The 20,246-nt window shown below is 45.9% G+C and overlaps 1 protein-coding gene across 1 annotated transcript in view; it reads left to right on the top strand.

Annotated features, from left to right (window-relative positions):
- The window catches only part of LOC119863454 (unconventional myosin-X-like), a 257,129-nt gene that overhangs the window by 110,716 nt on the left and 126,167 nt on the right, over positions 1–20,246 (top strand). Inside the window, exons 9-12 of the mRNA XM_038421961.2 lie at positions 2,484–2,587; positions 3,511–3,640; positions 10,286–10,404; positions 20,041–20,187. Coding sequence (XP_038277889.1) covers positions 2,484–2,587; positions 3,511–3,640; positions 10,286–10,404; positions 20,041–20,187 — 500 coding nt within the window. The remainder of the gene's footprint in view (positions 1–2,483; positions 2,588–3,510; positions 3,641–10,285; positions 10,405–20,040; positions 20,188–20,246) is intronic.

The raw sequence follows: 20,246 nt of genomic DNA, 5'->3' as shown, positions 1-20,246 counted from the left end.
CCACTTGCACCTCAAACTCCTTTATCCTTCTTCCCAGAGCCACATAGTCTGTAGTGATTTGCTCAAGGTCTTTCTTGGCAGTATCATTGGTGCCCGTGTGGAGAAGCAGGAAGGGGTAGCAATCCGAGGGCTTGATGAGTCTTGGCAGTCTCTCGGTCACATCGTGAATCCTAGCTCCTGGCAAGCAGCAAACTTCTCAGTTTTCCTGGTCAGGGTGGCAGATAGATAACTCGGTCCCCCGAGGAGAGAGTCCCCGACCACCACCACCACCACCTGCCTCTTTCTCTTGGGAGCGGTGGTGGTGGATCCCCCATCCCTAGCACAGGGCATCTCATGCCTTCCAATCAACGGAGTCTCCTTCTGTTCCCTTCCCTCAGATGTATCATCTAGTCCACTCTCCGCGTAGTACCTGTGGAGAGAACATAAAAACAGTTACTTACCTGTATCTGCGTTACTGGTACATGGACGCTCCCCTTTCTTTTTCTGGAGGTCATATGCTGCCAAATTTCTTCACCGTCCTCCTGTCCCTGCAGTGCAGCCTGCTCTGAACCTTCAGAACGTTGTGTCCGTAGAAGCATATCCTGACGTCTGTCCAGGAAATCTTCAGTTTTTCTTATGCAACGCAGGGTCGATACCTGTTGCTCCAGACCTTGAACCTTCTCTTCCAATATGGAGACCAGCTTGCCCTTTGTACAGACAAAGTCGCTTCTATCCTGTGGAAGAAAGACAAACATGGCACATCCAGTGCAGGTCACAACAGCTGAACACTCCCCATCCATATTGCCTTCCTTCTATGAGCTTCCTCAGGAGTTGTAGTAACTACTCAGAGAAGCTGGCAAGATGTAAGCCTCAGTGGGCTCTCCCCAGGCAGATCCCAGGCAAACTCCCTCTGTTAGCCTCTCTGCTGTTCGCTGCTCAGTTGGTTCGCAGCTGACTGGCTTTTTATAACAGTCAGGCCCACTCAAGGCTCACCTGGAACAAAGCACTCCCAATTCACACTTTTCAAGCCACCAATCAAGCACATGTTCAAACTGGCAAGCTGTCCCCACAACAGACACTCAGATACTCACCAACACAGCCTCCTTAATGCAGCCCTTAGCGTACCTCCTCTCAGGCAGATCCCAGGCAAACTCCCTCTGTTAGCCTCTCTGCTATTCACTGTTTTACAATGACGAGGTCCAACTGCAATAGCATCTGGCCTTCCTACTCAAGGTTGTTTCACAGTTTCATATTACTCAGGACATATTCTTACCTGTCTTTCCTAAACCTCATAAGTTGGAGGAGGAGTGGAGGTTGCAGTCTCTGGATTTCAGAAGGGCGCTAGCCTTCTACATTGAGAGGACCAAGCCTTTTCGTAAATTGTCGCTGTTATTCATCACAGTGGCTGACAGGATGAAAGCTCATCCAGTGTTGGCCCAGAGGATCTCATCTTGGATTACTACCTGTATCCGCTACTGCTACAACCAAGTCATGTGCCCCCTCCGGTGATTTTAACCGCCCATTTAACCAGGGCACAAGCCTCTCTGGCAGCTTTCCTAGCCTAAGTGCCGATCCAGGATATCTGCAAGGCTGCCACCTGGTTGTCCATCCACATGTTTACATCTCATTATGCGCTTACCCAGCAGGCCCGAGACAATGCTGGCTATGGTAGAGCAGTATTGCAAGTTGTACGACTGTGAACTCTGAGCTCACCTCCAGGGGTACTGCTTGTGAGCCACCTAGAATGGAATCGACACAAGCAAGCACTCAAAGAAGAAAAAATGGTTACCTACCTTTTGTAACTGTTGTTCTTCAAGATGTGTTGCTCATGTCCATTCCATTACCTGCACTTCTGCCCCTCTGGAGTTGCCAGCAAGAAGGAAATGAGAGGGCATGGGGCCAGCAGCACTTAATATACCGACGCATGAGCGTAGCACTTAAGGGGGCATCACAGCCATCCCTACAGATACCGCTAAGGCAAAAATCTCTGATGACTGGGCATGTGGGCGTGCACACACCTAGAATGGAATGGACACGAGCAATGCATCTCGAAGAACAACAATTACGAAAGGTAAGTTTTTTTTTTTTTCTCTATCCTTCCACACAGTCTCATGTGTTGTGTTTGTTTTCTGACTGTCCCAGGCTTGTTTTTGTTGAAAAGTGGGAGAGCACTTGGTTAGGTGAATCCCATAGGATTAGTTTTTTATACCCTCCTTCCTGTTAATTTAAATACTCTTAGCAGTGAATCTCCAGCTTTTAAAAAGAGGAGTGGTTTCCCTATATCAGAGGTGAAGCTAGGCTTGGAATATCTGGAGCTTGGCCTGAGAATAAAATCTTGATGTGTTTCACTAATTGCTAGTATTCCAGATCTAAAGGCCTCTCCATTACCTTGCCCTCGGAATTACTTAGAAGGGAAATGTAACAAAAGATGTCAGGTGATTCCTGAGTAAACTAACACCTGCCCCCCTCTCTTTCTGTGATGTTGGGGGACTGGCTCGCTGCAGAAGCCCTGTCTCTATCTGAACCGGAGAGCTATCACTACCTGAACCAGTCCGGCTGTGTGAGTGATGAGAACCTGAATGACCTAGAGATGTTCAACAAGGTCATGGTGAGTTCTTCTCTTTGGTCCCATGTGGCACTTCCTCTGTGATCTTGTGGCAATTTCTTTAGAGTAATTTTCCCATTCCTGTTCACCTCTGTGGTTAGATCATTTTTGGTATTGGATGGGGTTTGGCCCTCCAACAGGGGAAGCAATTAAAATATGAATGGAATAGGAATATTTTCACAGATTAAAAGGGATGAAACCCAGACTCGAAAGTGGGAGTCAGCCTGAAAACACCATGCAGGTGCTGCAATGCCTGAGAGAGTCAGAATGGCTTTGTCTCCAGCACAAAGCTGCTCAAAGAGTCGGACATTGCGTGAAGTGATGCAACATCATGTGACCTGCATGCATTGCTCTGGCATTTCACTTGTGTTATCAGCATCGCTCGTGCACCACATTGTCTTGGTGAGGGGTTTGGTCAGGAGAAGGGATGCTTTCCCTTGAATACACAAAGTAAGGCAAAGTAAGTAAAGGTTATAAATGTAACTGAGCCAGGTAACCTGATTACAACACTGTTTAAAATGTGTGGTGTGGACACTTCATACATCTATCCCTGTAACTTGGACAGACCTGACTGTGTGTGTTTGGTGAAAACGAGGCTAAATAAGTGTATTTAATATATTAAAATATAAGGGAAACAAACTTGAACTAGCAATGACGTTGAATCACAGTGATTTTAGTGTAGGGGTAGAGGTATGAAACCTGGTGGGAAGAAAAGGTAAGTAAAAAGCTCTATAGCTGGGTATAATGTGTATGAGAGAGGGGATTAGAAAAGGTCTAAAAATACACTAATACATGTACAACCTCTCCCAAAGAGATGTTCCCTAATAGGTCTCTCTCATCTGAGTGACTGTGATTCTGAGCTTCCTATTTTAAACAGCACGGTCCTGCTGATGTAAGTTATGTCTTCTCTTTGTGGCTTTGAGTAGACTGCTCTGAAAGTGATGGAGTTTAGCATTGAAGAGATACAGGACATCTTCAAACTTCTCTCTGGCACCCTTCAGCTGGGAAACATGGAGTTCATGACGGCTGGAGGAGCCCAGGTTACAACCAAAGCAGGTAAGTATGATCCTGTGAATTATGCACCCTGCTGTCCAAGCCCAGATAGTCTCCCACTATGGCTCTGTCCCTCCCTCTCTCCTCTTGGTACCCTAGCTTGCTGGCACACCTCACCAAAGCCCCAGTAGCTTAACTCACTCAACCCACATTGCCCAAGTTCCTCTGATTTGAGATCTTGACCCAGGTTGCAGGGCTTCAAGGCCTGATACATCAACCTGCTTAGGGCATGGCCCTGAGGCCCCTTTCACCCTGCTCTCATCACTCTGGAGCTGAGTCGATAGAGACATGGTTATTTATGTTCTGTGTGTAAATAAAAATATGGAGATATTTAAAAAGACAGAAACATGCAGAGGTTTAAAAAAATTGTCCACTACAGATTTTCATGCATCTTCCTCCAAAGTATCTGGTACTGATCACCATTGGAGCCAGGATCCCCAACCAGAGGTATCTAGTCTGAGCTGGTCTGGTAGAGCCTCATTTCCTAAAGAGGCAGAAGTTTAAAAAATGAGCAAAGGTTTTAAAAAATTTACAAAATTACACATAGAATAACTTTTAAACCTGTTTTAATTTATTATTCTCATCCTCCCTCCCCTTTTAGTCTTTGGGTTTTTGTGACACTCACACAGACATTCATTTGCATCCTGACAAACTAGATTGTAAGCTCTTCTGGGCAGAGGGCAGCTCTTGTATGTGTTTGTGTAGTGTGTTGCTCAATGATCCCTGCACAATGATCCTGATTGGGGTCTCTGATCACTACTGGAACATAAATAATAATATTACACAGTAGTAGCATAGTCAGTAATTCATTCCAAGGCTGCTTGTAATTCATGCCTTTCAAAATGATTTTGTGAAATGTCAAATGAACGTGATACTCTTCTTTGACAAAATTACAAGTCTGGTTAATGAAGTTAAGTGTGTTAATATAATACACTTGGACTTGGGTAAGGTGTTAGACCTAGGCCTGGATTCATAAAGGAATCTAGGCACCTGATTCCCATTTTTAGGCCCTGCTGCAATCCTCAAAACTGCTTGACTGCCACCAAATCCTGTAGGCACCTAAGCCTCCTTGGTGCCCCAGTTTTTGCAGTAAAAATTCCCTTGGTGCCTGTGTTCCTGTCTCTGGGCATGTGCCCTCCTGCCTCCCTCTGGGCACCAAGGTGCTTGTCTCCTGCCAAAGCCCCAGTGCAATTCATGAACTGTGGAAGGAGTGTCTGCCTCTCCTGTGGGGCCTGATCCATTAGGTATGCTCAGAGGCCGCCTGACTCTATACAAAGTGGCTGGGGGTGGGTTTATCCTGTCAGACTTAACTTGATATCTCTTTTTGATGAGATTACCAGTTTGGTTGAAAAGATAATAATGTTGATGTTGGTATACTTACATTTCTCTAAGGCATTTGACTTAATAAAAAAAACTAGAACTGTATAAAATTAACATGGCACAAGTTAAATGGATTAAAAACTGGTTGATAGGTCTAAAAATGTAATTGTAAATGGGAAATTGTCATTGAATGGGTGTGCTTCTAGTGGGGTCCCACAGGGATCAGTTTTTGGCTCTGTGCTATTTATGTTTTTATCAATGACCTGGAAGAAAACATAAAATCATCACTGATAAAGTTTGCAGATGACCCGAAAATTGGGAGGAATGGTAAATAGTGAAGTGTGATCTGGATTGCTTGGTAAATGGTGCAAGCAAACAATATATGTTTTAATATGGGTAAATGTTAATCTGTTCATCTAGGAACAAAGAATGTAGGCCATACTTACGGAGTATGGGGGTGAAGGATCTATCCTGGGAAGTAGAGACTCTGAAAAAGATTTGGAGGTGGGGGTGGATAATCAGTTGAACATGAGCTCCCAGTATGGCACTGTGGCCAAAAGAATTAATACGATCCTGGGATGCATAAATAGGGGAATCTTGAGTAGGAGAAGAGAGGTTACTTTTCCTCTGTATTTGGCACTAGGGCAGTGGCTGCTGGAATTCTGTGTCCAGTTCTGGTGCCCACAATTCAAGAAGGATGTAGATAAATTGAAAAGGGTTCAGAGAAGAGCCACTGGAATGATTAAAGGATTAGAAAACATGCCTTATAGTGACAGACTCAAAGAGCTCAATTTATTTAGCTTGACAAAGAGAAAGATAAGTGGTGACTTAATTATAGTTTATAAGTACCTACATGGGGATCAAATATTTAATAATGGGCTTTTCAGTCTAGCAGAGAAAAGGTATAACAAGATCCAATGTCTGGAAGTTGAAGCTAGATAAATTCAGATTGGAAATAAGGCATACATTTTTAACAGTGAGAGTAATTAAGCATTTGAGCAATTTATCAAGGGTCTTGGTGGATTCTCCATCACTGACAATTTTAAAATAAAGATTGGATGTTTTTCTTGGCTGCATTGATTTTTTTTTTTTTTTTTTAATATCAGCTACATCTATTTTAGGGTTTGTCCATCCCTAAAGAAATCCTCCCATTTATTGCTCCTATTGAAGTTGTTCAACTTTAATTAAATAATTCAATAATTAAAAATTGATTGTGTCACCATTGGGATAAAGATTATGAAGGAGCTTCCCTGTACTCTGTCTGTTTTGTGTAAAACTAGGCAGGTGCCTAATTCATTCTTGCTAGAAACAACTTAGGCCCCTAAGCCACCTGACTCCAGGAGAGGGGTTCCCGGCTGTGGATCACAAGCATAGATAGATGTTTCCTTGTAGCTTGGACTTAGGCCTGGTCTACATTACACAGTAAGGTTGAGGTAAGGCAGCTTACATCAACCTAATTATGTCAGTGTATATGCTACAGCCTTGTCCTGCCGATGTAAGTTCCGTACTAGACCGACATAATATCTCCACGAGAGGCATAAGACTTATGTCGGTGTAGTTAGGGTGATGTAGTGTCTGTGTAGACACTACGTTACTTACATCGGCTGTTGGGTGTCTTGTCAAATTGACACGACAGCCAGACAGCTGGAGCCAAACTGCCCCCCACTCCCAACTGGGCTGTCCCTGCTTTCTCCCCACTCAGGGAGCCAAGAAGCCTGAGCGGCTGGCTCCTGCTCTTGGTGGGGAGTGGGGAGGCGAGAGCCCAGGGCAGCTGTGCTCCTGGCAGGGAGCTGAGAGCTCTGTCTCTGTCCCCCCACCACCGCCTATTTTCAGTAGGTGGAAGCGCTTCTGGTGAGGATGTGCACCACCGACTGAAGGAGGATAGTGTGGACATCAGCCATCACAATAATTACTGTGGTGGCTGTAAATTGACCTAACACTGGTCGACTTAAGTCTGTACTGTAGACATGCCCTCAGGCTCTGAACTCACAGATGGGGTGGGGCTTAGCACACCCCCCTCTCGTTGGTGTCTTCCATTGGCTAGCTGAGGCAGCTCCCTTCCCTGCCTAGAATGCTGGTTTTTGTGGATCCCATTCTGAGGTGCCTTTCTTTCCCCATTCATTGTATATGGAGTCTCGACACCTAACTCAGGCTTTTTGGATCACAGTGCTCCAATGATTTTCTAGGCACCTAAGAGTTAAGTGTTGCAACAGCTAAGTGCCTTTGCTGATCTAGGCCCTAGTACTTCATGATGTTCTGATTAAGAATCTAGCATTACATAAAATGACATACATTTTATTTATGGATTATCTGGCTCATTAGTTACATAATTCCTTTTTGGACACTTCCACTTGGAGTTGGCCATTTGCTGACATTTTTCTGTCTGTCTAATTTGCCTTTTTAGATATTTTGGTGGGATGGAAACCGTGAGATATAGTATTTGTCCCATATCTCCTGGATGTGCCTACCCCTACCCCTTCCAATCTGATATTGTTTTTCCATACTGCTAGGAGGGGCATGGCTCACTGAGGCTGGATTTTGATCAATATTGTTTGCCCTTCCTATTACCATTAAAGATGTTGATTTATGTACAAATGCCAGACTCCTATATGGAGCGAATGCTGAGTCTGGTGCTTTGGGTGAGGGAAACCTTCAGTACATTGTCAGCTGACTTTAACGCTCATTAATGTGCCCCAAAGGCAATATGTTTACTGCTAGTATTGTCTGCGTGCAATGTATCTGGGGTCTTAAAACTGAGTCTCAGAGGGTGATTTCTGTGTGAACAAGAAACAGCGAAAGAATAGGTGTAGTTTGACTTCTGTATTTTGGGGGTGGCTCCAGTGAGGCCAAGAGGGCTGTGCGTGGGGTTTGGGGGGACAAATTCCGTGCCTGCCCATAGGGTGCCATTTCAGATTTGGGGGTGCCGGGGTGCATGCAACTTTAACCATGATTCCAGGGCCTACTTAGACAACTGAAAACTATAGTGTTTTTGCAGATAACAGAAATATCTGACAGGAGCATTGTATCTAATTCCTATATCAAGAAAGAAAATTAAATAAATATTAGACCCACTCAGCTCTAATACTAACATGTTCTGACATCTTATGGCAAGTCACTTATGGGACACTGGTTAGGTTTAAAATTGTAATGTATATTCTTCCTCAGATACTCTTACTAAAGTCAGAAGGAACCATCGTGATCATCTAGTCTGACCTCTTGCACATTGCAGTCCAGAGAACCTCCCCATTCACTCCTGTAATAGACCCCTAACCTCTGGCTGAGTTACTGAAGTCCTCAAATCATGGGTTAAAGACTTCAAGTTACGGAGAATTCACCATTTAGACTAGTTTAAACCTGCAAGTGACCCATGCTCCATGCTGCAGAAGAAGGTGGAAACCCCCCATGGTCCCTTCCAATCTGACCCAGGGGAAAATTCCTTCCTGATCCGAAATATGATGATCAGTTGGAGCAAGACCCAACGGGCAGATACCTGGGAAAGAATTCAGGTAACTCAGTACCTTCAGTGCCCTCCCTATCTGTAGTAACTCAGAGCCCTCCCCATCTAGTGTCCTGTCTCTGGCCGTTGGGGATTTTTACTACAGTCACCGATGAGCCACATGCCATTGTAGGCAGTCCTGTCACACCATCCCCGCCATAAACTTACCATGCTCAGTCTTGAAGCCAGTTAGATTTTTTGCCCCCACTGCTTCCCTTGGGAGGCTTCTCTAGAACTTCACTCCTCTGATGATTAGAAACCTTTGCCTAATTTCAAGCCTAAACTTGTTGATGGCCAGTTTACGTGTATTTGTTCTGGGGTCCACATTGATACTTAAGTTAAATAACTCCGCTCCCACCCTGGTATTTATCCCTCTGATGTATTTATACAGAGTAATCATATCTCCCCTAAGCCTTCTATTGGTTAGACCAGTGCTTCCCAAACTTGTTCCACCGCTTGTGCAGGGAAAGCCCCGGCAGGCTGGGCTGGTTTGTTTACTTGCTGCGTCCACAGGTTTGGCCAATCATGGCTCCCAGTGGCCGCTGTTTGCTGCTCCAGGCCAATGGGAGCTGCTGGAAGTGGCAGCCAGTATGTCCCTCAGCCGAACCTGTGGACGTGGCAGGTAAACAAAGCGACCCGGCCCTCCAGGCACTTTCCCTGCATAAGCAGCTGAACAAGTTTGGGAACCACCAGGTTAGACTAAACAAGCCAAGCTCTTTGTCTCTTCTCATAAGGTAGCTTTTTCATTCCTCAGATCATTGTAGTAGCCTTTCTCTGCGCCTGTTCCAGTTTGAATTAATCTTTCTTAAACATGGGAGACCAGAATTGCACAAAATACTCCAGACGACATCTCACCAGTGCCTTGTATAATGGTACTAACACTTCCCTGTCTCTACTGGAAATTCCTTATCTGATGCATCCTAGGACTGCATTAGCCTTTTTCACAGTTGCATCACATTGACGGCTCATGGTCATCCTGTGATCAACCAATACACCCAGCTCTTTCTCCTCCGCTGCCACTTTCAACTGATAAATCCCCAGTTTATAGCAAAAATTCTTGTTGATAGTCCCTAAATGCATGACTTTTCTCTATTAAATATCATCCCATTTCTATTACTCCAGTTTGCAAGGTCATCCAGGTCTTGTATGGTATTCCGGTCCTCCTCGGTATTGGCAATTTTTCCCAATTTTGGGTCATCTGCAAATTTTATTAGTATACTTCCATTTTTTGTGCCAAGGTCAGTAATAAAAATGTTAAATAAGGTTGGTCCCAAGACCGATCCCTGAGGTACTCCACTAGTAACCTCCCTCTGGCCTGACAGTTCACCTTTCAGTAGGCTTGTTGTAGTCTTCCCTTTAACCAGTTCCTTATCCACTTTTCAGTTCCCATATTAATCCCCATCTTCTCTAATTTAGCTAATAGTTTTTCATGTGGAACTGCATCAAATGCCTTACTGACATCCAGGTAGATTAGGTCTATTGCATTTCCTTTGTCTAAACAATCAGTTATCTTCTCAAAGAAAAATATTAGTAACTTTGTTACCACCTCTTGAATACAACAGTTGAAACAATTGTAGAAAAATCTACAATTACTTTATCATTTATCTTAATCACTTGTTAATCACTCTGTTTATAAACAAAATTTTGACTCCCTGCCTCGGGGGCTCAAGCTGGGAGAAGTCTTCTGTCTCCTCATTCAGGCTGCCTGCCTGAGGCTTGCAGTTTGTGGGGGGGCAATGCCCCCCATGCCCCACCCAAAATCTGCCTATGAGCAAAAGCCGATATCACTGAGGTGAATGTGGGCAATTAAAGTTACTATTCTTCTATCCTAGTACTGAACAATGCCAGTGACCTGCTGGGCTTAGATGCCTTCCAGCTGTCTGAGGTGCTGACTCAGAGATCCATGATTCTACGGGGAGAAGAGATCAGTTCCCCGCTCACTGTGGAGCAGGTGAGTGTCCGGCTTCCTGTGCACTTGCAATCATGTGCTCTGTTTCAGTGTCACTTCATGGATTTTGCCTCAAGGTGGCAGCATTTGCATATATTAAAGGGAAGAAATGAGGAGCACCATGAGGCCTGCAAAATGGCTGTTTGATGGAATATTGTGTGATCTGTGGGCGGAGGAAGAGAAGGAGGATTGTGTGTTTTTTCAGGGACTAGACAATGAAAACTTACGTGGAACTGAGTGGGGAAGCGGTAAAAAGAGAAATTCATATCCGAACCAAATCTGTGACTGGATACTGTTAATATGGAGCTGGGCTTGGACCCAGGATGGAGGGGTGGGGCTCCTAGGCTTCATCTGGGCTGGGCTGAGTTTTGGAGCTTGGCAGTGGGTGGGGCTGTGGGGAGCTGGTCCCTGCTTCTGACTGGGTTGTGTGGGTATAATGACTGATGAAGAGAGAGACCCAGGCATCTTAGAGAACAGTAACTGAGCTGTGGGAATTCTCCATTTGGATCTTAGTGAGTAGTCTCAGGCCTGACTGATGACAAACTGCAGATTAGTTCAATGCTGCATGCCCTTTCCCCCAGGACAATCTTCCTGTTACCCAGTAGAGCCAGTATTCAGGTATAACTTTTAACAAACAATCTGATCTGCTTTTAGAGTAGCAGCCGTGTTAGTCTGTATTCGCAAAAAGAAAAGGAGTACTTGTGGCACCTTAGAGACTAACAAATTTATTAGAGCATAAGCTTTCGTGAGCTACAGCTCACTTCCGATGCATCCAATGCATCCGATGTGCCACAAGTACTCCTTTTCTTTAATCTGATCTGCGTTAGTGAGGGAAGTGACATATCTGAGAATATAAACAGTGTAGTGCTTGAGCCTTAATGTTGTTGTTGTGTCTGTTTAGGTTCTTCTGTGGTTCATAACATCATGGTGTCTATTAACCTGAATAACTATATGGTACTGTAGGTCATTAACCCTTAGGAAGCTAATCATCTGAGGGCACGGTTGCTGTTTTTACACATGCATAGGTGACTTTTTTTTTTTTTTTAAATCTTGTCCTGTGTTAATAAAATCTAACTGCAAAGGACAGCAGTCTGCTACAGAGCAGAAATGCAGAATTACCAGGGGCGAGTGAGCATCATACTACAGCAAAGCCAACATCTATAATGCTACAGGGAAGACTGAGAATACCAAAGGGAGCCCCAGGCAGTTCAGAACAATAACGTGTGGCGATACAGATTAAAAAATAGCATACTGCTTGGGCAGAACTTTTCCCCTATTCAATTGCTGTGGTATCCATCCTTGCTTGTTTTAGATCCCTTGGTGACTCTACATATGAAATGCGTCCATTCACTATTACTGATACAGCAAGCACAATGTTTCCTTCAGAGTCTTTCGCTATCAGCTAGTCTCTCTGCATTGACCTGCATTGACCTACATATGGACTTGCCAAATCCATTCCCCTCCCTGGGCCTCCAAATACTTTGTCCAGCTATTTCCAGATGTCCTTCTGGGTACAGAGGATGGTGCTGCCAGGAAGTTCTTATTGTGTAATAGACTCATTACCATTCTGAGCTTTGACATTTCAGTGTTGAATGGTGGGAGCTGGGCAAAGTCAGGCAAGGCTGGGAGAATGAAAGGAGCCATTCAGAATCCCCGTTGAGCCACAGTATGGGGAAAGCAACTTTGTTGAGTTATTCCCGGGTGGGAAGGGCCCATTCCCGGAAGATGAGGCCAAGACATTGTATAACCATACAGTCTGTCTGGCAGAGTGTTTCTCTTCCCTGCAGCTGTTTCATTAAAAGGGGTTGTCTAGAAGGGGTGCTTCAGCCCTCACAAGTGAGATTGACCATCTGAGCAGAGGGAGAAAACCCCACAGAGCCAATGTGTCTTTGCTTTATAGCTACCTCTTGGGCTGAGTTGAATACACGTCTCAGGATGTGCTTGAGGCTGCTAGGTGATGGTATAAAGGGGCAAGTCTCCCCTGGGCACACCCACCTGGAGTGTCTGCCTTCAACATACGAGACTGGATAAAACAGTAAGAAGTGAATGTTTAGAATGCTGAGACCCCGCTTGGAGAGAGGGGCGGGGTCAGGGCTGGGAGGTTTTCTGACAGATGAAGAGCAACAGCAAAATGAGGGAGGAGATGGCATCTCTCAGGCCATGCTTAATTGGGCAGAGAAAGGTTGGGTTCTTTCAGTCCTCGCTCTGTGCAAAAGCTGAGAGAAGGGAAGGGTCTCTTGGAAGGTTTGTGTTCCCACAGGACAAGACTGCTGATTGTATTGCCTTAGGGAGAATCATGATGCATCTGGATATCGGATCTTCTTCAGGACAGCACCTCAAGCAGTCTGTTGTGTGGTGGATGGCCTACCTGTAACTTCAATGCTATGTGCATGGAAAAGCTTGAAGGAAGGGACTCTTAAAGCTAGTAGTGCTGTTGTGAAATTCTCTCTGGGGCTAGGGTACAGCAGTGGAGTCCTGTGCTTTGGCAAAGACCTTGCATGGTAGGCTAAAACATGAAAGGGACATCTTTGAAATAGTCCCAGCTTACAGTTACTCAAAATGAAGAGCTGAATCAAGTCATTATGGGTTGGCAAGCCTAACTTCCGTACCAGGCAGATTGGTTGAAACTATAGGAAAGAAAAGAATTATCAGAAACACAGATGAACACAATTTGTGGTGGAAGTCAACACTGCTTTTGTCAAGGGAAATTATGCCTCCCCAATCTATTAGAATTCTTTGAGGGTGTCAACAAACGTGGACAAGGGTGATCCACTGGGTCTTCTTCGAGTGACGGTCCTTATGTGTATTTCACACACAGGTACATATACGTGCCATTTGCCTGAGTCCAGAAATTCTTCCAAGCAATGTCTGTTGATTTGCACATGTGCTATGGATCTCCTCGTGCTCCTGACTAAGGCCTCTCCAGTTCCTTCTTACCAATACATGGCTGGAGTCAGAATTTTATATCCTCTTTAAAACTTGTAAAGACGTTTGTAAATAGTTTTATTTCTTAGCTTAATAGTTAAAGTTCATAGAATATTTAGTAGAGTGTTTTTCTTCCTTTCTTTCTCCCTGGTTGGAGAACCCTTCCCAGGCTCCAGGACTATGCCCAGAATCCCAGGATTCAAGAATTGCATCTCTTATCCTCTCTTCTTCCCCGTCAGTGACAAACATCAATGCTGTCTCTACTGACTGGTAGAGGAGAATATCTCTGCAAAGTGTAGTATCTGTCACGCTTTCTCACCCAGAACTCGGGAAGCCTGGGAGCTTCACCTGAGAAAGCACCTGATGGAGAAAACTATGAACCCCTTCTCCAATCCAGGCCAGGGAGATCCCCCTCCCCCCTGTACATTGGCCTCAATTAACCATCAGTGCCCCTACAACCATGGGCCTGGGACTGGAGCCTCCAACACCTAAGCTCAAAGGCTCCTCTTCGAGGACTCCCCACGAGGGCAGAGGGCACTCTTATGGGCATGAGGACAAATCCCCATCAAGGACTGTCCATAAGAGATGCGCTCCCTCTGCAAGTTTGATGAGATGTTGCACATAGAACCTAAGGAGCTGGCTCTGCTAATGACCCCCAGATTGGAGGGCAAAACACATAAAAAGAAAGATCCTCTAGTTCTGTTAGTCACCTCAGTACTGACTCCATCTACAAGCGGTGGTCTGGACCCATCATCAGTACCACATCATTATCTAAGAACCATCCAGCTGCCGTAGACATACCGGGTCCATCAGACTTGACTGCTGGAACCCCTCGGATACCAAGGCCTATGGAAACTTTCATGCACTGGAGGATATATTCCTCCCTTATCCACCGTCTCCACTTTCCTCCAGCCTGGCCCTCCTGAGAGCTATTACTCAGGAGGAGGCATCTACATTGATGTCCCAGGAACTGTCCCACCTCCAGCCATCTGGCCAGGAGTGCTCCAGTACTGACTGCCCCAGCACTACTGCTGGAGCAGGTTTTGAACTCAGATGAGTCAGAAGTGTGAGCCGCTCCCATATGTCTACAGCGGGGGGGGCAAACTTTTTGGCCCGAGGGCCACATCGGGGTTGTGAAATTATATATGGAGGGCTGGGTATGAAGGCTGTGCCTCCCCAAACAGCCCCTCCCACTTCCCGCCCCCTGACCGCCCCCTCAGAACCCCCGACCCATCCAACCCCTCTGCTCCTTGTCCCCTGACCGCCCCCTCCTGGGACCTCCTGCCCCTAACTGCCCCGCCCCCTATCCACACCCCCATCCCCTGACTGCCCTCCGGGAACCCCTGCCCCTTATCCAACCCCCCCCACTCCCCGCCCCCATAGCATGCTGCTCAGAGCAGCAGGAGCTTGCAGCCCCACTGGAGCCAGCCCCGCTGCCCGGCAAGAGTGGCGGGGTCAGAGCGCGAGTGGCGTGGCACTGCGGGGGAGGGGCCGGGGGCTAGCCTCCCTGGCTGGGAACTCAGGGGCCGGGCAGGACAGTCCCGCAGGCTGTAGTTTGCCCACCTCTGGTCTACAGACACAGTCAAGCCTTGGCAGACATTCAAGGAGTCACGCTCACTATTCAACACCCCCCGCCCCCCAGGACCACTGGTACCGAGTCCCTTGCAGGCCCTGCAACTGATCAATCCCTCTTTTTGGCCTTAATGGGGTCTGTGGGATCTTTATGGCAGGCATCCAGGCCCTTCTCAAGAATTGTACCGCTACTCTCCCTCCTGCCAAAACAGATCCATCAGTGTACGAGGAGGAGGTGGTGAATCCGGATCTGCAGGTTCCACCAGGTGTCTCCTCATCATCTACGGCCGAAGCACTCGCTCCTTCCTCGCCATCTCCTCCAGATGCCCATTAGTGGTACCAGGAGCTACGGCAAAGAGGTGCCAGTGACCTCCAGATCCCACAAGAGAGAATCCAAGACAGTCAGTGCTGGCTCCTGGATATCTTGCAACCTCAGGGACCAAGCACAGTGACCCTTCTGATCAGTGAGGCTGTAATAGAACTGGTCAGAGTGGTATGGCACACTCCAGCATCCTGTTCCCCTACAGTGAAAAGAACTGAGAGGAGATATTCCTGACAAAGGAGCTGAATTTTTGTTCTCCCATCCTTCCCCCAATTCACTGGTGTTATCAACAGTTACAGAAAAGGCTTGGTTGCACTACCAAAGTGCCACCCCAACAGATACGGGCTCTAAGAGACTGGACCTCCTGGGGAGGAGGGTAGTCTTCTCTGCAGGCCTGCAATTTTGTGTTAAACTACCAAACTCAATTAGCGAAATACGATTTTTAAAAACTATTCCAGGCTTGCAAGCTTCATAGACCAACTTCCCACAGAGCACAGAGCCCAATTTCAGTCCCTTCTAGATGAGGGAAAGCTTGTGGCAAAAACAGCTCTCCAGTTCTGGCCATTGGCTTAGTCATGAAAAGTGACTCTTGGCAGTAAGCGTCAGGATTTCCTAGGGAGGTCCTGGATAGTGTTCTCCCCTTTGATTCAAATCTCTTTAATGAAAGAATACACAAATCCCTGCATTCATTAAAGGACTCGGATCAACTCTGCATTTCCCGGGGATTTATACTTGAGCCCCCAAGAGGAAACACCAGAGCCAGTCCTATAGACCAAGATCACCTCTTCCACATGCACCTTATTACCAGCACCAAGCCGAGCCTCCATGGAAATGTTAAAGCATTCAGAGGCCTCACTTCTCAGTCCCCTCTATTGCTGTGGCCTCTTCTCACTCCCAAACAACAATCAAGGGCCATTTTTGGTCAAGACCCGTGTTCCACCACTGATGCCACTCACCTCTTCATTCATCACTTTTGGGGGCCATCTCACACTCTGTGTCCATAACTGGAGGAAGATCATTACAGGAAATCGGGTTTTAGAGATTATCCAACAGGGACGCTCATAGAATGTCTCTCCTTCTCTCCTCATAAACTCTTCCCCTCCCCCTTCAGGGATCACTCTCACAAGGTGATTCTTCAGTGGGAGGCAGAAACTGTTTACATTAAGAGGCAATAGAACACATCCTGCCTCAGTATCATGGGAGGGGTGTCTACTCCCCATATTTCCTAATCCCCAAAAAGACAGAGGGTAGAGCCCCTTGCTGGACCTTTGGCAACTCAACATCTGTATCTGAATTCCGGATGATTATGTTTGCGTCGATACTCCCCTCCTTTCAGGAAGGGTTGTGGTTTGCAGCTCTTGACATGAAGGACGTGTATCTCCACATGGCTATTCACCCCTCACACTGGAAGTTCCTGTGTTTTATGGTAGGCCAGGAACATTTCCAGTTTTGAGTCCTCCCCTTTGGGTTAGCTATGGTACCCAGAGTATTTACAAAAGTTTCCTCTGTAATAGCAGCCCTGATGAGACACCAGGGCTAAATGGTATTCCCATACCTGAACGATTACCTCCTGATAGGCCGCTCATGTCAGGAGGTTAAGTCGTTGGCAGGGCAATAGTCCTAGGTATTTGCATAAACAGAGAAAAGTCTGTTTTATCACCCACAAGAACAGTAAACTTTATAGGGGCAATGTTGGACTTTATTTCCGTGACATTGTTCCTCCCTGCGAACAGGTTTCTTACAATCCACAACCTGGTTTCATGCATTACCTGCTGACCATGAACCACAGTGCACAGGGCCCTTTCACTGCTAGGCCACATGACCAGGTGCATTGCCGTGACACCATTGCCAGGTTTCATTTGTGGTACCTGTAAGCTTGGCTTCTCTTGATCTATTGACCAGATAAGGACCACATCAACTCCAAGGTGAGCAGTCCCACCAGAGTTATCACCTCTTTTTGCTTGGTGGTCAAACCCGGAAGAAATCATGGTGGGTGTTCCCTTCAGCCCTCCCATCCCCAGAACCACCATTGTGACGATGCCTCCTGCCTGGGGAGAGATGCTCACCTGGAGTCCATGAAAGGCCAGATGACACATAAACGTACTAGAAGTGTGGGCGGTTCACCTTGCATGCATGAAGGACCCTATGAAAGGTCCTTCCTTTCACTCCATACGCCCATTCCATATATAAGTAACATCAGACAATATCACCACTGTGGTCTATGTAAACAAACAAGGAGGACTGAGATCTCATCCTCTCTGCCTGGAAACCATTAGTCTTTGGAACTGGTGCATCAGGCTGCATCGCAATACAGGCTGCGAACCTTCTGATATTCACAACTCCCTTGCAGACAAACTCAGCAGAAGCTTCTTGGCAGACCATGAGTTGGAGGTCTATGACAATGTCTTAAGTGAGATCTTTACACAGTGGGGTACACTGCAGTGTGACCTTTTTGTGTCCCTGACAGACAGAAAGCTTCCCCTATATTGCTCCAGTGGAGCCATGGGTTGCAGCTCCCAGGGTGACACTATACTCCTGACCTGGATGAACGACCTCATGTATTGTCTTTCCTCCCATACCCCTGCTTCCACGGGTCATAGGAAAGATACATCATGACAGAATCAACATAATTCTATTAGCATCCTACTGGCCCAGACAGTTCTGGTTCACAGAACTTCTAATGATGTCTGCACTCCCTGTGCCATCTCCTCTGATCAGGATCCACCCATTCACTGGCCTCCTAACTCAGGATGAGGGGAAAATCAGGCATCCCAACCCAGGTTCCCTCCACCTCATGGCCTGGTGTTTTGGTGGGCTTTGGATATAGAATGCTCTTGCTACCTGGCCAAATGGAAACATTTTTGGCCTAGGCACAACTCCACCATTTTTCAGCCACTGCAAGTATCCTTAAAAAAAAGAATGAGGAGTAGTTGTGACACCTTAGAGACTAACAAATTTATTTGAGCATAAGCTTTCGTGAGCTAAAACCTACTTCATCGGACGCATGCAATGGAAAATGCAGTAGGAAGAGATGGATATAGATATAGATATATACATACACAGAGAATATGAAAAAATGGGTGTTGCTATACTCACTATAATGAGAGTGATCAGTTAAAGTGAGCTATTATCAGCAGGAGAAAAAAAAACCCCATGGTATGCACACCTTGAATACCGTGTGCAGTTCTGTTCCCCCCATCTCAAAAAAGTTATATTAAAATTGGGAAAAGTACAGGAAAGGGCAACAAAAATGATTCGGGATATGTAACGGCTTCCATACAAGGAGAGATTAAAAAGACTGGGATGATTCTTCTTAGAAAAGAGCTGACTAAGGGGGGATATGATAGAAGTCTATAAAATCTCCACTGGAGAAAGTAAATAAGGAAGTGTTATCTACTCCTCTTCAGAACACAAGAGTTAAGGGCCACCAAATGAAATTAATAAGCAGCAGGTTTAAAACAAATATAAGGAAATACTTCTTCACATAAGGCACAATCAACCTGTGGAACCTGTTGTCAGGGGATGCTGTGAAGGCCAAAAGTATAACTGGATTCAAAAAAGAATTAGGTACGTTCATGGAGGCTAAGTCCATCAGTGGCTATTAGCCAAGATGGTCAGGAACGCAACTCCATGCTCTGGGTATCCCTAGCCTCTGACTGCCAGAAGCTGGGACTGGGTCACAGGGGGATGGATCACTTGATAATTGCCCTGTTCTGTTTATTCCCTCTGAAGCATCTGGCACCAGCCCCTGTTGGAAGATAGGATACTGGGCTAAATGGAACATTGATCTGACCCAGTATGGCCATTCTCACATTTTTAAGTTCTTAAGATGTCAGTGTTCTTTGTTTCAGAGTAGCAGCCGTGTTAGTCTGTATTCGCAAAAAGAAAAGCGGTACTTGTGGCACCTTAGAGACTAACAAATTTATTAGAGCATAAGCTTTCGTGAGCTACCGCTCACTTCATCGGATGCATTTGGTGGAAAAATCCGATGAAGTGAGCGGTAGCTCACGAAAGCTTATGCTCTAATAAATTTGTTAGTCTCTAAGGTGCCACAAGTACCGCTTTTCTTTTTGCGAATACAGACTAACACGGCTGCTACTCTGAAACCTGTCATTATGCAAGGCACTGAATTTAGCCGTATAGAGTGGAAATCTGTCAACTTCATAAAAAAACTCGTACAGATACAGACAGACATCATCTTCCTCTCCAAATGCAAACAGATGGACATCATACCGAAAGGACTGAAGGTAAAAAATCCATTACAATCTACATACCACACAGACTATGCTGACAGCTTGTGCCACACACTCTCAAAGAAACTGCGGAACCACCTGATCAACATCCTCTACAGCAAACAGGGAAAGATTAAGAATGAGCTCTCAAAACTGGATACTCTCATAAAGATCCGATGAAGTGAGCTGTAGCTCATGAAAGCTAGTGTTCTTTGTATCTGTGTGTCTTCTCTGTAGCTCTAAATTCTTGACTCAAAGGTCGAGTCTCCCCAAAGTGACTTCAAGGTTTCTTGCCATGCTCTTAGCACCTGCATCCCAGGTGTCAATGGTCTTCCACTTGCTTCAGACTTTTGACTATGCTGTGGTTAGGCCAATGGTAGCATTGCACAAAAGCTGCTTACTAAACATTATACAGTGTATATTCCATGGAGCAGCCCGCCATACATATGGCTCTGTCCAGCTGGCAGTGTGATAACTCTGTAGGATGGGGATGTAAGTCGTTTGTCGTAAAGAAGTGACAGTGGTAACATCCGTGTGCTTCTTCTGCTCACCTATCATGACAGCTTTTTCCTCCTTCCATGCTCACAGGCAGTTGACTCTAGGGACTCTCTCTCAATGGCACTGTATTCCCAGTGCTTCTCATGGCTCATTGGCAAGATTAATATGAAGATCAAAGGGAAGGAAAACTTTAAGTCTGTGGGCATCCTGGATATCTTTGGCTTCGAGAACTTTCAGGTCAGTACTTTATCTTTCTGGGGGCCAGGTTTTTTCTGAAGATTCACTGGATGTATGAA

Source organism: Dermochelys coriacea, chromosome 11 (genome assembly GCF_009764565.3).
Source record: "Dermochelys coriacea isolate rDerCor1 chromosome 11, rDerCor1.pri.v4, whole genome shotgun sequence".
NCBI classification, from domain to species: domain Eukaryota; kingdom Metazoa; phylum Chordata; order Testudines; family Dermochelyidae; genus Dermochelys; species Dermochelys coriacea.
This window is presented reverse-complemented; position numbering and strand designations above follow the sequence as displayed.